The sequence below is a fragment of the Plodia interpunctella genome, chromosome 15 (assembly GCF_027563975.2).
Source record: "Plodia interpunctella isolate USDA-ARS_2022_Savannah chromosome 15, ilPloInte3.2, whole genome shotgun sequence".
Classification (NCBI taxonomy): domain Eukaryota; kingdom Metazoa; phylum Arthropoda; class Insecta; order Lepidoptera; family Pyralidae; genus Plodia; species Plodia interpunctella.
In genome coordinates, this window is record NC_071308.1 from 7,039,121 (window position 1) to 7,056,035 (window position 16,915).

General features: G+C 34.4%; 2 protein-coding genes and 1 long non-coding RNA gene across 10 annotated transcripts in view; 1 reads left to right on the plus strand and 2 right to left on the minus strand.

The window, feature by feature from the left end:
* Positions 1-6,590, minus strand: part of LOC128676131 (synaptic vesicle glycoprotein 2B-like) — a 33,840-nt gene extending 27,250 nt beyond the window's left edge. The window contains exon 1 of one of the 2 annotated variants that reach the window (XM_053756090.2): positions 6,572-6,590. The gene's annotated coding sequence lies outside the window, so the exon portion shown is untranslated. Of the gene's footprint in view, positions 1-495; positions 636-6,571 lie in introns of those variants that run through there. The other variant, XM_053756089.2, reaches the window with a different exon arrangement.
* A 5,858-nt stretch (positions 6,591-12,448) lies between these two features.
* The window catches only part of ash1 (absent, small, or homeotic discs 1), a 42,783-nt gene continuing 38,316 nt past the window's right edge, over positions 12,449-16,915 (minus strand). For 6 of the 7 annotated variants that reach the window (XM_053756162.2, XM_053756165.2, XM_053756161.1 and 3 more), the window contains 5 exons: positions 14,561-14,724; positions 14,106-14,208; positions 13,471-13,638; positions 13,057-13,188; positions 12,449-12,869 (listed from right to left, as the gene is read on the minus strand). In XM_053756162.2, coding sequence (XP_053612137.1) covers positions 12,711-12,869; positions 13,057-13,188; positions 13,471-13,638; positions 14,106-14,208; positions 14,561-14,724 — 726 coding nt within the window. In that variant the 3' untranslated portion in view covers positions 12,449-12,710. The remainder of the gene's footprint in view (positions 12,870-13,056; positions 13,189-13,470; positions 13,639-14,105; positions 14,209-14,560; positions 14,725-16,915) is intronic. The other variant, XM_053756163.2, reaches the window with a different exon arrangement.
* LOC128676175 (uncharacterized) lies at positions 13,925-14,278 on the plus strand. The gene is made up of 2 exons (XR_008405371.2): positions 13,925-14,037; positions 14,113-14,278. It is a non-coding gene; the product is annotated as an uncharacterized LOC128676175 (long non-coding RNA).

Sequence of the window (16,915 nt, forward strand, 5' to 3'; positions counted from 1 at the left end):
TTGTTTTTGTTGGAATGGGTACTTTTTGCAAAAGAGATATTCCGACAGTAGTTTGTTCAATCGCTTAATAAATCATTAAGATAGGATGACGCGCGTTATCTTGACTGTTATGAAGTTATAATTAGTCTCATATTGTTACCGCAATCTTGTGTAACAATTTGTCAGTATTACAATAAAATTAGCAATTTTAAAGTATTATATTTCAATTAGAAATAGAAAAAGGTAAATTAAACATATTTATATCTAAACTGACACAAAATACGAAACCGAATATTATAAAGAGACCATTGACTGTTAAAGATATGAGACAAAAGATTTTTTTTCTCAGAAAATCCTTCGATATGAACTGTGTTGTAAACACAGAAAATTATTTTAAGTAAAAAGTATTTCGGCCAATGATTTCAGTAGACTTGAGCGGTATGAGCAAGTTGTGCTAATGGAGGTGTCTAACGAGCGGCTGGTCGTGGTCGTGTTCAAACAATTATCGAGACTTACCGGGTGTTTGTGATGTGCCTTTCTGCTTCGGTTCGTCTGGTGTTCCGCCACTCAGGTGGCTATGAACAAACAATTTGGGGTGAAATGGATGAACTTAACACTAAGAGTCGTTTCACAGAACACTCTCGAGAGAGTGTGAGCCGCGACTCACTGTCTCACCCCTTTTATTGGGCTTTGGTGCAAATCACCGGATCCTTCTGCAAATACTACGTAAAAACATCGCTATTAGTAGAGGCATTAAGACGTTGAGATGTAAGTCTTTCCGCACATGATAGTAAGCCATCGAAGTATTGGTAAACATGATAACTTCATAACAATAAGTGATAACATACGTTTTTAAAATTAGCATAATTTCAATTCAAGGTATTCTTACTCATAGAACGTTAACATCAAGTTAATGGCAAATTCTGCCTATGAAAATATGGGAGATAAATGTCAACAATCCCTAAAAACAATATAATAAATAAAACTATAAAATGCAGATAAGCAGCCCACTAAAACAATTTAACAGATTTTCATTTTAATTTGTCCGGATGGATTCGAAACAACGAAAAAGATTTAGGCACATTTATTTAATAACATCTCGTCTTGAACTGCTTAATTTGAAGGAAAAATTGCGTTCTTCCAATTTTCTTTCCATTTTCCAAATTATATTTGGCCAGAGATTAAACACTATAAATAAAATAATTCGCTTGCAGAGCCCTCCGGAGGTGACAAACAAATGATAGCACTAAGTCGGCAGCCTACGACTATTTTCAATAGTAGATAGTTACATACGCTCACATAATCCCAATACAAAGAGACAGTTAATTATGTTAGATGTACGTTATCGACCACGATCGTGGCGAATCGCTTTATTTTGATGATTTGTTCTTGCATTGAATAAAACTCACAGAAAACTATGCAGTGAATTATTTGTTTGTGCTCTGATGACGCAGACGAATATTTGTACATGTTTTTATAGATATTGGTATACAGGTAGTTCTGAATGTATTTGATCGTGATTTTAGTCACACATTTAAAATTAGAAAGTACAAATAAATATATACAGTATACACTGACGAATACTTGCATAAAAGCGACGTCAAGGTAGACAGGATTGGATAAATAAATACTAGACCGTATTAAAAACTAGAAAACCTTCTTGAATGGTATGTTCTGTATGTCTAATATTATAACTGTTAGTCTATTTATCTCTGCACGTGGAAACCTAGATCTGGATATACGAGTAATATACGTGCATCATAAGCAATAAACTATTCATACATAAATAAAAAATATCAATAAAAAATTATCTACATTACCATCGCTGCTGTTAATAAAATAACATATGGATAATTAACTAAAATATCATTATGACAAGCCGCCTCAGTATCTACCAAAATATTACAAAAATACCACCACTTAGTTTCAAATAAGCCATTATGTGTGTACTTTGATATAATAAAATATGCCTTAAGTAACTTAACTAATTGACTGTTTACGATACGACAAAATGTCTTTAGACATCCTCATCTCTCCCCGTATAAACAAGTCCTTCTAAATATATAGATTTGATTTGTTTTTTTTACCACTAGCATCCTGTGGGCGCTCGCGGTGGGAGACGAATATTACCAGCTACGAGGGTGCTACAAGCGTACGAGCTACGCCGTAGCGTGTCCCCGTAGCTGCTATGAGCTATACGGGCCGTGATAAATGTTACCAAAAAGATTTTCATTCTTTGCGTTGAGGACGCGCTACGAAGGTTGTGTTTATTACAATTTGTTTATTTAATATAGTTTATATAATTCATTTAAAAACAATAAAATAACATAATTGAGGTGGGTAATACTGTATTGTATATTTATAAATACTTTTGACATTTTTTAAATACTATTCCTTCCCAGGCAAGGAAAAACGATTAAAGTTAACTAGTATCAATAAAAAATATAACCCTAACTTCCCAAATCATTGTTTTTAAATTAGCAAAATCAGGAAACTTTTCCATTCTATATAATTCTTTGCCAATAAGATTTGTTCAATAAACAATGCATAAGAAAAACATTTTCGTAAAATACATATGTATTTTACGCACTATTTATCGGAAAGAAAGTATGAGTACCTAACACTATATAATATACCCATAATATGTCAAATTATTTCATCAGCAATTTATACACTCCTAATTGGTACCTTGTTGTATGTATATTTTAAAAGCAAATACTACTAATAGACGTTAAAAGGAGGAAATAAAAATGATTACTAGTTTCAAGGATTTCTCTGGCCCTTATAAATTAAATCAATGTAAAACAGTTTTTCCGCTACGCTTTTATTGTTGTATTTTATAGAGTATAAAATAAGTAAAAAATTAAATTATAAAATAAGTAATATTTTTTTTATCTATATATAGCTAGGTTTATAGATTACCTGATAATATCATTAGAAATCAAATATCATCACAAATGTCTCAGTCGTCATCATTAGTCTCCAATGTTGAAATACAGAATACTAACAATAAAAATAATGTTAAATGCCTAAGTTATTTATGAAAAACATACTTTCGCAAATTAATAATTTCGTTTAAAAAAAGAAACAAAAAATAGTGGTGGAGATTTGCTAGTTGAACGAAGTTAAATTTGGGTATGAATTTGTACATTGCCAGATGTGGAATGTTTTCTTGGTTTCTTGTCATAGTTTTTACTTTTTTAAATTTCTCATTTTAATTACGAATTTGAATTTGGAACTACATAACAAATTTATTTATGGGAAGTGGCTGTATCGGCTTAGTTCCAATTGCCTTTCAAAAAGCATTTATTCATTTACACGTATTATCATTAAACACGTATTCACTACGTTCCATATGGATAAATTAAACCAAAAAATAAAATATTTGTGGGAAGCATATTTTTTTTTCTCTTCACAGTCAGTTACTGCCTTATTTTATTCGAAATATAACTGAACAAATTACAAAAATATACAAATAATTTCTTCTCCGTATTGGCCCCAGGTTATAAACACCAGACCCTCTGGTGTTCCATTAGCTATCTTTAGCAACAAAGTCACTTTGCTAGACGAGTGGTAAGTATCGGCTGCAGTAAGCAGCAATTGAGGTGGCAATTTATCAATAACGACGTATGAAGTGTTCCGGGCGGGGTTTTCGGCTCTGACACCGATCCGCTCAAGGGCTGTTCACTGTCCAGCACTATTACACTTGCCAATATATTCTTTACTTCTCTAGTCCAAAGACCAGCATCAACCAAGTTACTTACATCAATAATACCAGTTAAAACTCAATGAAAGGACTAGGAAAAAAGATAAAATTATAAATGACCAAACACCATAATTTAATGTCGCTAGAAATTAATTTTTTTAGGAATGTTTTTTGAATCCCAAATAGTTACGTCAGTAAAACATCACTTTATCGTCGTGGCACAATTTTCATATAAATTAATATTTTAGCTGTTGCAAGTAAAATCGGCTATTTTACATTCAACAATCAACATTTTCCCGGAATAACAGCTTATGTGCTTATTAAATACCTGTGCTAAATTTCATCAAGATCGTACATAACATTCGACAAGTAGGATCGTAATCATTATAATTTGGTCTTGATCATCTTGATGAGGAGACTCATAGTCTGCGTCCGCTGACTTTCCAACACGCGATGTCGACTGGTAAACAAGCAAGTCCATGAATTAAGGATCAGCTTCCTCTTACACACATTTGACATGATCTTGCGAAGTCGCGGGTAAATGTGTACCCCAACAATTTTTTTGAAAAATACGCAAAGATTGTGCTAGAAAGAGTCAGATGTCATAGTATATTTTAGCATTATCATTTACAAGCACAAAATTGTTACAATTTTTTTTGACATAAAAGCCCTATTTTATATGATAACTCTAAAGTAGGTATCTAAGACCTTTCATATTATTTTGTCTATACCGTAAGAACGTTGTGCACAAACAAAAGACATCAATCTCTAAAAAATACAATATTACCAAACTATCATGTCATTCACTGAGAACCATGGTTCTCGGTTGCTTCTGTGACAAAAATGAATGAACGAATTAATGTACCAGTTGCCTACCGTTATTTGTTAAGGATTACTTCGATATGACGTTGTGCTACTGTTACTTCCCATTTATCATTTTAGTGCTGATAACAAATCACTTTAAATAAAAGAAGAAAACAAACAGTGACTTCTATAACAGTTTTATCAAAAATACCTATGTAATATATAGTGCAAAAATAAAATAGAACCGCCATTTTAGCACCAACAATACGTGATTTTCTGCAAAGGACTCTGAAGTCTTTTACTTCATCTCAACCTACTTATCTTCCGTAAAATTTAATTAATAGAATTATCTCTATTAATTAATGGCCGTTTAAAGTGCAACAGACGCAAGAAACTCTTATTATACCGCAGCATAAAGATCCATTAAGAATAACTTGACTTACGGTTATCTACATATATTCTGTAACCCATGTTCAGGAAATGTTTAAAATTTGAGAAATATAGTACAAAAAAGTCCAAGAGAAATATCTGATTGAAGATTCATAATCTCCTATTGCGTAGTAGGCAGTCATGCAAGCAGACATTTATTGGTCCTAATAACTATGATTGCATCCGTTTTCTGTGTAGGGCTTAATCATCCACCGGGCCTAGTCAGTCTGAATGAAATCCGTGGGCCTGCCGGTGACACGAGGCACGTAGGCCAGAATGTAGGCTAGTGACGTCATATCCGTTTTGATTTATAAGGGGGAATTTTATTTCTTTTACATGTAGATCCAGGTTATAAGATATGTATACTTATGAATTGATATCAACTGTTATTATTATCATATAATCGTGGTTCGTGTCAGAACATTTTATATGTCTGTCTATGTTTCGGTGGTACGTCAATCTTTGGGTTTGTTTGTACGCACCCCAAATGTTTATTATATCATACGTTAATAGAAATAAACTATTAATAATTCATTTTAGCATCATTTCAAAGACACTTAGCCCTTTTCACATTGCTGTTTTTTTAATGTTACATGATGTTTTTACATGTTTTTTAAAAGATAAGTAGGTAAGTATAATTATTTTGTTAATTTGCTATACACGTACAAGTTGATTAAATTTACCTACATTACCATAGTATACTACCACATAGTTGATGCTATGTAGGCACATACTATGTATGTGCCTACATATAATAGGCACATACTATGTATGTGCCTACATATACTTACTTAACAGTCACAGAAATTAGTTTATGATTAAGTAAATACAATTGTAACAACTCTATGAATAGTTATTGGTGCAATACATTTTTATCATCGCAGATATAAAACGATATGTTGTGTCATTGAGTACCTAGGAACTTAATAACATTGTGGTATCATAAAATTGACATCAATAATAACAATTTTCAAAGAAAAGTAATTACTCTAGTACAATTCCAGACAATATATTAAGAAAGTTCTCCAACATATAATACTGCGGGCCAGGTCTTCGCTCGGATTCCGGTATAAAAATCGATTTGGTCATATGGTAACGATTCGAGCATCCAAAGCCGTGAATGCTGGTTGAGACCTAATAATGTATACTATATAACAATACAAAATGTGTTAAATAACACTCAAACTGTTCATACATCGTCAAATCTAAATCTTGTGCTTTTAGAGTAAAGGAAAGTTAAACAAAGATATGTCTACTACGACAAAAATATATGACACAGATATTGAGATACCGCGGAACTTGTCGGCGATAGTTCCTAGTTTTTAATTTTCTACGTGTAAACATTTACAAATTATACCTAATACCTTGAATCATCGTATCACATTTATTTCGTCATAAACAACTAGGCAACTTCTCTTACTCAAAAGAAAATTATGAAATCCAAATCTAAATACTAGAAATTTACTTTTAATTCCATAGTTCTAAGTAGGTATTGTAGATAAATACATTTGGAGTTTTTGAATACGTAGGTACATTATTTTAACATCACAAATAAACTCAAATAGCCACCATTCACAATCTTACACCTGTAGCAGCAAACAAAGACAGGTAATAATTTATATAAAAGTAAACATTAGTCACCGTTGAACTCACGTGTTCATAATTGTGTGAAGTGTGAAAAAATGTGAGCTTTTTATATCCACACACGACACTTCCTTTACCATTCCTTAGCGTCACAGCACAAAACGCGAAATTAAAAAAATAATAATTTGAAATCTCTATGACACTCCCGTATAAATTGGATTGTTGCATATATTGCAATGTGCGTGTGGACAGACTGGCTCGAGTCGACTGGCTTCAGATGAGAATCGACCGCTCCTGTGACATCCCTAAATCATTTTACGTTATGAAATCATATTATTGTTATGATTGCATTTGTCAGGTCCACGCTGACGCCTGCTGGCATAATCTACTTGTATTTTCCCGGCAATCAGACTCATATGATTCATGAAGTTTCGTGTAAGTATTTTCCGCGAATTCGTGTCACAAAGGGGAGACCTAAATCACCAAGTAGCAAGGAAACCAACTTCAATCCGTAATGGAGTAATCTGTATATTATGTATGACTCACTCTTACCTTAAATTTCACACATAATTGCTTAATACTTAAGTACTAGATTGTCCTTTGCTCACAGTTAGATTGTGGTTCCAATGCAAGTCGACGAAGTTCAACCTATTACAAAATAAAGGCGCGTCAGCCTCTTCCAATAAAGATGGCTCACCTAGGCAACATCTGCTAAAATTATATTTGGCGTCGTCTAATTTCCTTTTTCAGTTTTGTTTTTATTCTTTTTTATATTAAGTATACGTGTAAACAATTCAAAAAGAAATATAAGTATTTTTATCAGAACTAAAAAATTACATCACTAAATATTTACCTACACCATTACACTTCCAACATTGTTTTGATCGCATCATGCATGACTGCTCCAAAACTAAGTGTTTACTTTCCTTACCCACATTACGCAGAAACGCGACGAGATAACGAAATTGTTTTCTGAAGAAGAAACTCGACTCTGCGAGTATTGCTCAGGCTACTACGTCCGCTCACACAGAATACAGGATACGCTCATTGATACCGGATATCATATATTTTTCTTTACTATTATTTATACGTATTATATGTTTACACATACTTAATGAATCTGCCAAACTATAGGTACCTACTCCCCCTGTTTATGCAACATAGTGATAGTCACTCTCTGTCTCACTTCAGAGCATTCGCGATTTCTTCAGCCATATTTTTTGCCTATGTTGCGATGCGACACGTAGAAATTGTCGTAAGATCAACATAACCGTGAAGTTAAACCATATAATTTCGAAATTAACTGCTCTAAAATGACTCCAAATGATTTTCTACGTGGGGTTTACAGGAAAAATGGGTTCAGCCCAAAAAGAAATCAGATTAGCTTAGTCACCAGGTAGGTAAGTAATGAGTTTGAAACGTGCAATGCAGAGATTTCATGAAAGTAGGCTATTTGAGTTGGTGAGAGCATGCGGGCGGACGCTGGGCCAATCTTCTCATTGCGATCGAGTGCCGAGTGACCCCAGGCCTGCGCACTCCCCGGACAAATCGTAAACGTAAATTGTTATTTAAGGTCAATGTTAAACATTGAGTGGACGCTGACAAACAAGCCAATTTTGCTAAGCTAAGTTAGTTATTTAAAGGTGGCGGTTGGATGGGTAGGTACCTAATAGGTAGTTAGATTCATACTATTTTCTTCCGTTTTCATTGAACTACTTAATAATTCTTTCCAGATTGATGCACCATACAAATGCTGCACGAAGTCCCCGAACTAGGTATGAACCAGAGAATAGATAGGTACGCACTTAATTAATAAACATAGTACTAAGTACCTTTGTAGGCACGTAGGTATCCTTTAGATATTATAAAACATAGTCCTCTGCCGCGTCTGTCTGTTTGTGGTAGGTAAATTAAAAAACTACTGCACGGAATTCCATGCGGTTTTCACCAATAGCGAGAGTATGACTGTGATTAACGAGGAAGGTTTAAGAATCAACTAAATTATATAATTTATTGTTTTTAACCTAGCGAAGCCGAGATGGGCCATTAGTCACTTATAATTCCTAAGCGCCGCCGTTATCCTTTTACGGTCAACTGACGATTGACGTGTACTGAAGTCGACATTAATAGATGCTTAAAAATAGCTAATTTTACAGTTAATATTAATGACAAATATATGTAATTTATGCAAATATGTCTTAATTCCTCTTGCTGCTAGTGACACGTGTTTTAGTAGACATGCTAGGTAAATGAACCGCGTGATGATGTTTACTGTCGATGTCGTCACAATACTCATACAAGAAATGATGAAGTCATCGATTTGTGTGGGAGCCACAGGCAGCGTCCCTGACGACGATATACAGGTACTTATGGTACCTGTCGGTTTTTATTTACGCATATTTCCATAGTCTCCTACTCAAATTCTATTTAGATATAAAAACTTACAAACTACATGTACTTTTGTACATGTACCCGTGGAACATGTATCCTTCATTAGATCCATCTGCTTACTACAAAAAATATAATATCACGTAGAAGAAAGATAAAGCACATTTAATATTGAGTAAGATATGCTCTATCTTTCTCTTCTTCACCATTAGACCGACAGGATCACGCATGTGTAGGTTGACCATTGATTACTCTTAAAAATAAAGCTTTCCTGTTCCGTTGACTGGGCACTAAACCATAACTGCGATAAACAAGCAATGGATCAGAAGATAACACTTAATGATCAATCGTAATTAATAGAAAATCAATACTGGGAAGTTAGGACGATTAGTTTCATTATTAGATGGCAATCAGATTGACGAGTTACAGAGATAACTATTTCCGCGACGAGAAGGTTGATAACAGTGTTGATTTATGCGCCGCATGGTAGGAAAAAAAATCTTACTTTGGGGCTAGCTCAATCTGTGTGATTGTGTGAGTGTGTCCTAATATATATTTATTGTAATGTACTGTGGTTTTATATAGTATCCATGATTATTGACTGAAATGAGCGTCAGAGCCAAATTAAATCTTCAAAATTTATTTCTAAAAATACTAATAATATGTTCACTGAATTAAAATTGAAATAATTTATTTTTGCTTTAAATAGGGTAGGTACTACCGGTATTACCTATAATTAGCTTAGAGATATAGTTAGGTTTTTGAAGGGTAATAGACTCGACAAATTGTTTTCATACAAATATACATATCATGCATGTAGGGGCTGCTAAATATAGTAAAATACAATTATATGATCCAAAATTTTTAATTTTAAAACATGAGTTACATACAACAAATGGCATCTTAAAACAAACACATAAATAATAAAGCTGCTCATTACATCGAGTAATACATATAGTAACAGATACCAGAAGACTAATGTATCAGCTAAGTCTACTTGAACCCTTCCAAATCACTCCACGTTTCTTCAAATAGTTGCTTTGCAGTAATACCAACCAGATTTAATGAATAGGGAGCATTCATAGCCATAACTGTTGAAAGGCCACTACATCGAACCAATATCGCGGCAAAGGAACTATTTGATGAAACGCACACTCTTCTAACAAACATACAACCAGATGGGATGTAAGTACTCACAAAATAAAAGATACATCCTCAAGGCACTGCTCGACACATCTACACCCTGCTACACCAAAGGTCCAAGTGATCGCCCATAAATAATTTAGTTTGCCAATCAGAGCTATAAATTTTGATCCCAAAATGATGGCTGTTACTAAAAAAGAACTAAGTACTATTGTCTCTATTTAAACTATTTTAACAGCACATAACTACTTGTAACACGCAGAGAAAGCAATTAAATCTTAACTATTACAATTATTGACTATTGAAAGTTACTTTCATTAAGTACACTAACTGAATTTAACTACACGCTGTTGATTATGTTATAAACTGTGACCTAAAAGGCAGATTTGTTTTACTTTATCTATATTTGGACGTGCATAATAGTCAAAACATCATATTTAGTGAATATAAACATCCTCTGTATCGATTTATATTGATATTAATGTCAACAACATATATTTATCCAAGAAATTAGAATAATAATTAAACGTCTAAGTGCAATCTATTTTTTAATCTAACTAGGATGTGGCTAACTACAAAAATGTCAAAATGTGGAATAATACGTTCTTTTTTGACCATATTCACTCAGACTTCACAAAATAGGCAAGATTTTTAGGAGCACTTTTGTACTAGATTTTGGGATCAACTACCTTATAAACTTATATTATTTCTGCCCTTGTAAACCGTAACAAAATACTCAAAAGTAAAAAGATTAGCTCACAAAATACAGAAATCAAGAAAAAGTGTAAATATTAACAGTATTTTACAAATAAATTAGAAACAAAAACAACTTTGTTCTCTGTAATCACAATAATAAAGGCTAGCAAGAGATTTGCATGGCGTGCAATGACTAAGATAAACAAAGCAGAGAATCTTCATTTAAGATAACTAAACGTCCATACAGCGAGTAATATATTATCAATTCGTTTAAATAAAACAACCAACCACCTAATTCATACATTATATACAACTTACAATATAAAAAAATAGAGAGAAAAAGGTCAAAATTGACAAAATCTGTCAAAGTGGGTAAATAACTTTTATTTTTCATACTCATATTGTTTTACACTTTTCACTGATTTATTATAGATATAACAGGATTTTTAAATTTAAAGGGAGCGACAAGTTATTTATCTGATTTGACTTATTTCATAAATGACCTGAGGGCAAAATAAAGCTTCCACATGTTAGCCTATCGGAAGATTACCCATCTAAAATAATAATACCTATAATATTACAGTAACAACCTCCCAAATAACGCATCTGTCTAACCTCTATAAAACTCTTCAACATTCAACATCAGTTCGCACCAGTGGTCGTTAACTAGTTATTTTAGCCTAAAATTGATTATTATTTTAACAAATATTCACACGATTCACTTATGTAAAAATATAACTATTTTACACTACGTTTTATAAAAAAATGTAAGTTGATTTTGCTGCAATCTTACAGGCAGCCTTAGCATACAAAAACATAATTTAACTTAAAATATAAATAGATTACTAATATAAAATAAAGGTCCAAACGAACCACACTAAATATAAAATAAATATCTAAAAATTACATATAATTTTATACTAATTATTCATAGAACTTTAGCGCCTGAATATTCATAAGAAATGTTAAGAAAACAATCTCAATTCCTTTTCCGAACGATGAATCCTAGAATTGAGACATTTTACTTAAAATTACTTTTGGAAATTCGAATGATTATAAAAATATAATTTAATGGAGCGTTAGGTTATTTAGTAAGCTAAATAAAAGGACATGATTTAAATATTTACAAAGATACTCGAGATTCCGTTGCATGCACCCCACCACATGGATATCCAATTTTGCTGTATGTCATGTTTTGTGGAATGTATGATATAGCAAAAAAGGTATATAAATTATAATGAGAGAAGCGTATGTACTAATAATAAAACTGAATAGTTACTATTTTGTGCACTATTAGGTAATGTGTTTATGCAAATCAATTCGCAATTTTCTTTTTATAGACACTAGTCAGTACTTCCTGTAGTCAGTGACAACAGGAAAGTTTCAATCAACCAGTGTACCAATGACAATATCTATTTTCGTTTTTGGATTGCTTCATGTCTTTTATGGAAGTTTCCTATAATTTTCATCTGTTGTTATGGGGAATCACAATTAGAAAAAACACTGAATTACTGAGAAATATTATAAAGGGTCTCGACTTTTAAGGGGTATATTTGTAAGGAAACTTCTCAATTTGTGACGTTCGACGGGTACTTTATCTTATGGCCGGTTCACGACGTTCCAGTTTCGAGCGGGATGAAACAAAAGTGGAAAGATCTCTGTCCACACAATGAACCACCGCCTACAGCGGAAACGCGCTACCTACGCAGCGAGCGAATCAACAGCGGAGCGAGAGTGACGGACTCTGCGAGGAGTGTTTAAAAATATTTATTTTGTATCAAAATAAACATCGACCGATGTCGCGAATCGGCCGTAAGACGTTGCCCTTACTAAATTAAATTAGATGCATATAATTACGACTACGCTCCTTTTCCGTGGAACGTTATATTTAAGCATCACGTAAACACACAGAGACGTGACGGCCCAGTGGAGTCTAACAGCCGGGGCAGGCGAGGCGGCAGGCGGGGCGGCAGGCGGCGGGTCAGGAGAGACGGGCGCGCGGGCGCCGCGTCAGCAGGTAGGACGCGTCCAGCGCCCCCGGCGCCCCCGCCGCGCCCGAGCGGGACAGCAGCTTGCGCGCTATCTCGTTCACGCGCTGCTTCTTCTGCGCGCGCGACGCTGCGACGCCGTTTGATGCGCTCTGGAAATTATAATACAAATATATATGAAAAAATTGTCTATGCCGTGGCCCAATCGTTGAACTTACTAAATCGATGTATTCTAGAAAGCCTACATTATTTTATAACAAAACTGTAAGTATCCACCACTTTTTTAATTCATTAAAAACTGTAACAAAATCTGTACACAATTTCCCAATAAATGTATACCTTAGTGTCTGGTAAAGCCAATGGAGGTTTCTTTTTCTGTTCCTTTGTGTTGGTAGGTTTGTTATTCTTCTCCGACGGTGCCGCATTCTTGGCCGCCCTGCCTTTCAGATATTCTGGCAGCACCTCGTGAGGCTGTGGGTGAAAATGAAAACTTTATGTAAACATACATTTCAAAATATATAATAATATTTGCCATAAAGTTACATTCTATAAAAATTAGTAGGAAATAATACGATATTTGTTGAAAAATCTTGGTCATCTACTGTCAGACAAGATTTTAGAGTTAATGATCGGAAATAAAATATAAACTTGCGCTTTTGCGGACAGCAGCTACTTTGAAAATAAGATACAATATTAAATGATGAGTGTAATAGAAATGAGAGTTCTCTAACTAATATGCGCTATGCAGCGTACCTTGTAGGTCCTGGAGATCTTGAGCCTGGTGGGGAAGTGGTCGAAGGCGTAGGGCTTGGTGCAGACGGCGCGCTGGCAGCGCGACACGCGACTGAACAGCCGCGCGCTGCGGTCCACGCGCAGCTCGCAGATGTACACGTGCGGCGGCGTCGCGCCCGCCGGCCGTCCCTGGCGTATCGTTATACGTGTTCATTTTATTTTAACCGAACCGTAACCGAACGAGACCTGGCCCGAAAACGAGGCTGCACCCGGTCGGCTAAACTTAGGTGTAACCGATCGATAACACAAATAATAAATAAATAACTATAGTATTGTATATAGCATTGAGTAATTACGCGCTGGCAACATTGCTAGACTAGCGCCACAACGGCGGCTAAGCCAGCGCGGGTGAACAAGAGCGTAAACGTCAAGATAGACAGGTGTCACTGAGGAGAACAGATATGTGTTGAGATGTAATAAAAAGAGCATTTGTTATAATTATGCACGGAATACATAAAAAACGAAATAAATAAAACCATCAACTTATTCGAGTTTGCAAAAAATAATATTGGACGTAAACCCATCACTGTGACCCGAAAAGCTAAACTTATAATTACAATGTACATTCTTTTAATATAACTAATTATCTTTATTACCTTGCAGTAAGTGTTGAGATCCAAGACCCAACACTGCGACATGACCAGCTCAATTGGAACAGCTTCATACAATGGAACACGCATCACTTCGTTGTGGAAGAATCTGTAACACATTGAATAAAATTAATTAATAAATATTAAGTAAACATATGACAAGTTACTACTAAGTGTTATTCTAGATTTTATTCTACTTGTATCATATACATTTACAAGTTTTCGTGTGAGAGTGAAAAACATACACCTTTAAAACTTTTATTATGCGTGCTTTAGAGGTCCGCCCGGGCTTCGCTCAGGTAGAACCATAAAAAAGTAGCTAATGTCACTCTCACTCGTTTATCTCTGTGCCAAATTTCATAAAAATAGGCATCATTACAAAAAAAAATACAAATCTTTTCTCTTTATAATATGATATTAGTATGGAAGTGTGGACAAATAAAGCAAATAAATATACAGACTTCCTAGTGGGCTCGTGGAAGGTCTCGTGCGGTCGCAGGTAGTGGTGGCCGTAGACGTAGCGCTCGTGCGTGTCCTTGTGCTTCCACAGCCGCTCCACGCGGAAGATGTCCAGCTCCGACGCCGGCACCGGCCCGATGCTCTGGTACGTGTGCTTGCGCACCTGCTGCCAGTCATACGACTTATATGTGTTAATATGTTTCTTACAACAATGTCACAACACAAGCTTTTATTGTTGTCAGAGATCTTATTGCATTCAATGTGCGACAAAAAATGATGTCCGTGCAATAAACCGTTGAGGAATTCCCACGTCTGGAGCCGTTACTAGATGCACAATCTGGTTATGCTTATCATATTAATTCAAATTCAAACTCAAAATTCTTTATTCAATTTAGGATGATATACATCACTTATTGACGTCAAAAAAATTACTTAAACTAAGTCTACTGCCGGCTTCCAAAGCGCAAGTGAAGAAGAAGCGGCGCAACAAACTTCACCGCAGCCTTTTCTCCAAGGACGTCAATTAACAAATATAGGTCTTATATATATATATATATATTAAAAATTAGGAGGACGAATTTACATCATTATTAAAAATGTCACAATTTGAATAAATAAATAAAATAAAAGTTGTATTTCCAATAAAATTATTGAAAATTGTCACACAAAATATATATATCAATAAAAAGCTAAATGTACAAAACGTACGTAATAATGTCATAAATCAATTACATATGTTATGAATGAGGATACTGCACCATGCTTGGGCCAGACATTATTGTCGTTCACATAATCATCAGACTTGTAATATGCCTTTTTACAAAGTACTTCTTTTATATGATTTCTAAATTTTTTGTCCGGCAAATCAAGAATCCATTTAGGCAATTTGTTATAAAAACGGATACAGTTCCCAACAAAAGACATTCTAACTTTGGCCAACCGATGCCCGGGGACAGACAATTTATCTTTATTACGTAAGGCTCTATCAGTGTAATCACCAACTTTTTAAAATAAGTTTAAATTTTTCTGTACATGCATAATGTTGACAAATATGTATTGAGAGGGTAAAGTTAAAATATTAATATCTTTAAAAAAATCTCTAAGGGAATCCCTTCTCCTCAAACCATATATAGCACGGATTGCTCTTTTTTGTAAAATGAAAATAGTGTTAATGGTGCTAGCACTCCCCCAAAGTAGTATCCCATAGGACATTAAGCTATGAAAATAACTAAAGTAAACTAATCTAGCAGTCGCCACGTCCGTCAGTTGTCTGATTCTCCAAACTGCGAATGCAGTGGAACTAAGCTTTTTAGATAGGCCATTAATATGAGCGTCCCATTTCAATTTGGAATCAAGGGTAATTCCTAAGAATTTGGTGTTTAGTACAAAATTTAAGCTTTCTCCATTCAGAGTCACGTCGACGTGAGCCTGCCTAACATTGGGAAGTGTAAATTTAATGCATTGTGTTTTATTTGCATTCAGCAATAAGTTATTAGCAGAAAACCAATTCGAAATGGTAAACAAAATACGATTTACATCATCAACATCTTCGCTATGGCGGTCTACTTTAAAAATTAATGACGTGTCATCAGCAAACAGCACGATGTCAGCCCGCTTTTCTACCATGTATGGCAGATCATTGTCGTAAACTAAGAAGAGAAAGGGTCCTAGAATTAAGCCTTGTGGTACGCCAATTTTTACATTAAACATTTGATTTAACGTTATTAATATCAACAGTTTGTAACCTATCTTTTAAGTAAGAAGCTATTAGCTCAATTGATTTAGAATCAAAACCGTATTGACTAAGCTTTCGCAAAAGTGTTTCATGATCTACACAATCAAATGCTTTAGAAAGATCACAAAATACTCCTATGGCATCCTGTGAGTTCTCCCACGCGTTGTAAATATGACTGACAAGAGCCACTCCCGCGTCAGTTGTACTTTTTCTGGCAGTGAAGCCGTATTTATGGCCGTGGAAAAGATTATGGGTCTTTATTTTTTCAAATACCTTGCTTAATACGGGTAATATGGAAATTGGTCTATAATGGCCAGGCTCAGATTTTTCACCTTTTTTGAATAATGGAATTAATTTACTATATTTCATTAAATCTGGGAAAGTGCCTTGGTCAACACATTGATTAAATATAAAAGCTAAGTCTACAGTTATGACATTGATTATATTTTGAATCAAACTAACAGACATACCCCAATGATCTTCAAAATTTTTAAGATTTAGCTGTTTAAAAGTTTTATTGATGTCACTAGGTTCTATGTGTGAAAACTTAAATTTAGATCTACATGCAGTGACATTAGTTTTAAGTAGAGATACAGCATTACTAGGACTTGAATTTATATAG